This window comes from Anneissia japonica, unplaced genomic scaffold (genome assembly GCF_011630105.1).
Source record: "Anneissia japonica isolate Jap-2015-1 unplaced genomic scaffold, ASM1163010v1 scaffold287817_len136503_cov194, whole genome shotgun sequence".
NCBI lineage: Eukaryota > Metazoa > Echinodermata > Crinoidea > Comatulida > Comatulidae > Anneissia > Anneissia japonica.
Genome location: NW_022710696.1, coordinates 131,816 through 136,332, shown reverse-complemented (window position 1 = coordinate 136,332; position 4,517 = coordinate 131,816). Strand labels below are relative to the sequence as shown.

The following is a 4,517-nucleotide window of genomic DNA, read 5'->3' as shown; positions in this document are numbered from 1 at the left end:
ATATATATATATATATATATACAGTATATATATATATATATATATATTATCTATAGAGCATTTTTTGTCTTCTTGTTCACGCTGTCTATTCACTCTCTTGGTTGCATGACTTCTCCCATTATAATCTGGCTTTTGTAAAAAATTCCCATTGAATTAAGATCATGGAGGCCTATGAATTGACAGAAAGGGTGCAACATTCTTAACGGGTAAGACAGACTCAACCCGTTTATACTTTCGCCATGACTATTTGTAGGCCTACTGTGTATTCTATATAATAATTGTATGCTATAATATAGACCCTCCACTATGGTTTCTGAGCTGAACATTGGATATGCATGGATTATCACCATAGCAGCTTTAGTAGCAACTGTGATAGTAGTAATGGCACCACCAAATGGAATATATTTTCCTTATATGATTGACTACTACGAAGAAAGCGCCGCAAAGGTCGGGATGGCACTTACACTGATTACTTCCCTCAGATATTCTTGCGGTACGTTTGGTATACAGTATTTTTTATTTCTAAATGTAAAGGTAATTTCTCTTTCTTATAGCGTTTGTGTAGTATTCCACTGAGGAATGAACAAGGTTATCATTCTGTTACGATGTGATTTTGCTTCAGGAAAATGTCATAGGAGTGATGTTTTGCCCTACCTGACGTGTTATCGTACCGAATACACAGTACGTCCCCAAATAAGTACGACCTGGAGGTCGTAAGTTCGATTCCCACCCGAATCACTTGCGAATTTTTTTTCGCTAGTAGGCATCCAAATATAAGAGAAAAATAAACTTAAACTAGAAGTAAATTAAACTAAAATGTATATACAAAGTAAAATTTATTAACATGGCATGTAGGCCTATGTGGTACGGTAGTCTTACAGTACCGTATTATTTACAGAGTTGCAGTATTTATTGCAAGCATTATACGTATTATAATAACCTATTAATTAACGTTTGAATACGATGGAGATTCATGTTTATTTATTTCCTTATTATGTATTTCTTTATTAAACAGGATGGAAATAAAATATAAAATACAACATATTATCTAATTGTAAAACTATTATATAAAGGCAATATTAAGAAACGTGTAAATGGTAATTTGAAAGTAAATATAATCATCCATGTGCTATTTCTTCTAGGTGTGTTTTCTGCAATTATGGCCAAAGCATTCGGCTGCCGGATTGTTATGATTTTTGGAAGTATTACGATGATATGTGGCTATATTTTGATAGCATATTCAACGAGTATTATTGAGGTTTACTTAGCTTGCTGTCTTATTGGTGAGCTCGAAATTATCTGTTTATGTTCTTTAGATGTCCAGTTGTGTCGTTGATAATAATAATAATAATAATAATAATAATAATAATAATAATAATAATAATAATAATAATAACAGTGAATTTATGTAGCGCATAATGTGAACCAACTCTATGCGCTTTACAGCAGGGAGTAGAATACATTATTTAAAGTTTCAATTACAAAATAAATGAATATCAACTATATAAATACATTAACTTGATATATTTTAAGTTATTAGTAATTTGAAAAATACAGTAATTTAAATTTCTTTTGATCGACTTAATCATTTGTTAAATATTTCTTTTCTTGTCCTTATTATCTGTGACTTTCCTTACCTCTTTTTCTTAATAATGTCTTTTCTTCCCTTCTTTCTTTTATTTCATTCCTCTGTCTGTCTATCTTTTCTTTTACTTCCCTGTAATTTCTTTATTTTTTATCTTTTTCCTTATTTCTATTTCTTTTCCTTTTTTCCTTTCATTTTCTTTTCCTTTCTAATAGAGTTTCCTTTTTTGTCTTTTATTTTTCTTTTCTTTCAACATTTCTTATTATTTCCTTTGTTTTCTTTACTATTTCTTTGATTTTCCTTTGTCTTTTCCTTCTATGTCTTTTGATTTTTGACTTTCTTTTCGTTCTCTTTTCCTTTCTTTTCTTCCCGATTTTTCTTTTTCTTATAAATAAATATATATATAGGCCTATATATATAAACTTATATATATATTATATCGTCTTCTGTTTATTTATTCCCTCTTTCTTTATTCCCTTTCGTTATTCTTAATAGCATATCAACTTTTATTTGCACAAAATAACGGAAATTACCTCTTTAATAATAACCTTTTATTGTATATGAAATGTACACAGCATACGAGTCATTTTTTGACTTATATGGTTCTGCAAAAAAAAAAAAAAAAATCCCAGCGGCGTATTTATAGATACACATGAAGGGAAGGTAGTCGTTTTAAAATATGTGTTTAATTTATTTATTTATAACCTTTCATTTTTTTTCTCTGCTTCAGGCTTTGGAATATGCTTGAGTTATTACACAAGTTTCTTCGTCATAGATGTTAATTTTAAAAAGCATTTCAATTTAATGATGTCAATAAAAGTAGGATTGGCTGGAGTAGGGCATGTGATGTCACCGTATGTGTATCAGGTAGGCCTATGTTATAATAAAATTTAATGCCGGAAAAACTATTAAGCCGGTCGCAAACTGGACGGCAGCTGACGCAATTTTATGAGACCGCAACTACAATCCAGTCAGACACCTCAATGGACAGCGACGACGGAGTTATTTTACTGAATTACACTACTAAGCCAAAACATTTTTTCTTGTGTTCAGATTCAAAATTATATGAAACTTAATTTTATAAGATATATGTATTTTTCTTATCTTTTAAACATACAGAGGTTTGTTATCAGTTATGGATGGAAACATGCGTTTCTTCTTCATTCGGCGGTTGTATATCATCTAGTATTATGTGGAGTGATATTCAGACCATCAACAAACAAAAAATCTAATGAAGAAGCCGAAGAAATTTCTCTTTTGGAAGTGAAGCAAGAAAATAATTCTCCCAAACTTGATCTACAAACTGGAATTACTCCAACAGATGAAAAAATGCGTTTTAATTGGTTGCAGTATATTTACAAAATATGTCATTTGCGTTTGTTTAAGAAACATTCTTTCGTCATTCTTGTTGTCGTTTCATTAATACAAGGAGCAACTGAGGACGGAGTTGAAGTTCTTATGCCGGATGACATGCTAGAGCGAGGCGCTAGTCTACACCACAGTCAGTTAATTTTGGCAGTTTACGGAGCAAGTAGTACCTGCGGAAGACCTTTCCAGTATATTCTTAGCAAATTCGTTTTAAATGATTTGCTCATCCAACTAGGACTTTCCTATTTTCTTTCGTTTCTGTCTTTACTAATTTGCATTACAACGAAAACTGATAACGCTGTTTATGTAGTGATGGTTTTCTATGGTTTTTCTATGGGTTGGTACAGTGGAATAATACCGCTTATCGTCAAGTCTACAGTAGATGATGATTTTTTTTTTGGATATGCTTGGGTTGGATGTGCGTATGGCGTTGGCGCATGCATAGCAGTTCCGTTTCTTGGTAAGTGGTAGCCAATAAACAAAACATCAGCATAGCATACAAATATACAATAAGCATTTCTGATTTCAATGAATACCGTAATGTGTGTTTCTTTTTATTTTGTGTTACATACCTAAGATGTTTCTATTTCTCATTGCAGGCTATCTTCGCGACATAAGTGGACATTTTTGGTTATCCGAGTTTTCAATGTTATGTTTTACATTGATTAATATAATGATAATTTTTGGTTTTATTGTGTGGAAAAGAACGAGGAAACAAGGCCAGACATGCTGAAATTATTTCTAATTAATGTATTTGTTTTATTGGTTAGGGATTAATTATATTCGGCTGGTTTAGAACATTGGAAACCAATCCATAAGTAAAATCTACGTCCAGAGGTGCAAAATGACATTACCAGTACAAGTGACCACAGTCACCATTTTCTTGTTGAAATACTATTATTAAAAGTGGCCCTTTGACCCCATATGAAATAAACAATATAGACTTATGCTATGTTCTCACACGGCTGCTAACGGTTAGCAGGATCCGGATCCTGCTAACCGTTAGCTGCAGTGCGTCCATACGAGAAAATCCCGATCCGTATACCAAAAATATGATGATCGAATCACGTGCCAATAAGAATCTGGAAATTGTAAACGCGTACGTATGATTGGTAGATGATCCTGGTTCTCACGAGAGCCCTGTATCCGGATCGGGAGCTAACCGTTAGCGCTAACCGTTAGCACCTGCGTGAGAACGCCCGATCGGTTAGCGCTAACCGTTAGCGGTATCCGGATACGCTAACGGTTAGCAAAACGCTATCAGTTAGCAAGTTGAGGGCGTTTCTATCATCAACCAATCACACGTACGCGATTACAATTTCCAGTTTCTTATTGGCACGTGATTCGATCGTCATATTATTGTTGGTATCCGGATCGGATAACTTTGATTTTAATTTCATTAGTCGGTTTTTATTTGCTTTCTGTTATACTTCGGTAAATATTGTAAATATATATGGGTGGGTGAGATTTTCTCACCAGTATTATTGAAAATGATCAAGTAGATCGAAACGTTGAATCTCAAAATGTCTCTGTCTCTTTTCGTAGTTACTGTCTTTTTGTATTA

At 32.9% G+C, this 4,517-nt stretch overlaps 1 protein-coding gene across 1 annotated transcript; it reads left to right on the top strand.

Moving 5' to 3' along the window:
• Positions 1–129: 129 nt before the first annotated feature.
• On the top strand, positions 130–3,968 carry LOC117107106 (monocarboxylate transporter 13-like). Its single transcript, XM_033248666.1, has 5 exons — positions 130–493; positions 1,143–1,283; positions 2,316–2,452; positions 2,705–3,413; positions 3,553–3,968. The coding sequence occupies exons 1-5, from the start codon at positions 307–309 to the stop codon at positions 3,684–3,686; spliced, it is 1,308 nt and encodes a 435-aa protein (XP_033104557.1). The 5' UTR covers positions 130–306; the 3' UTR covers positions 3,687–3,968.
• The last annotated feature ends 549 nt before the right edge of the window (positions 3,969–4,517 follow it).

What these genes read in the sequence shown, in the direction of transcription:
- LOC117107106 (XM_033248666.1), top strand. Translation starts at nt 307, where the DNA reads ATGGTTTCTGAGCTGAACATTGGATATGCATGGATTATCACCATAGCA. An exon ending in TTCCCTCAGATATTCTTGCG is followed by an intron (nt 494 to 1,142) that starts GTACGTTTGGTA and finishes TATTTCTTCTAG; the next exon opens with GTGTGTTTTCTGCAATTATG. An exon ending in CTTAGCTTGCTGTCTTATTG is followed by an intron (nt 1,284 to 2,315) that starts GTGAGCTCGAAA and finishes TCTCTGCTTCAG; the next exon opens with GCTTTGGAATATGCTTGAGT.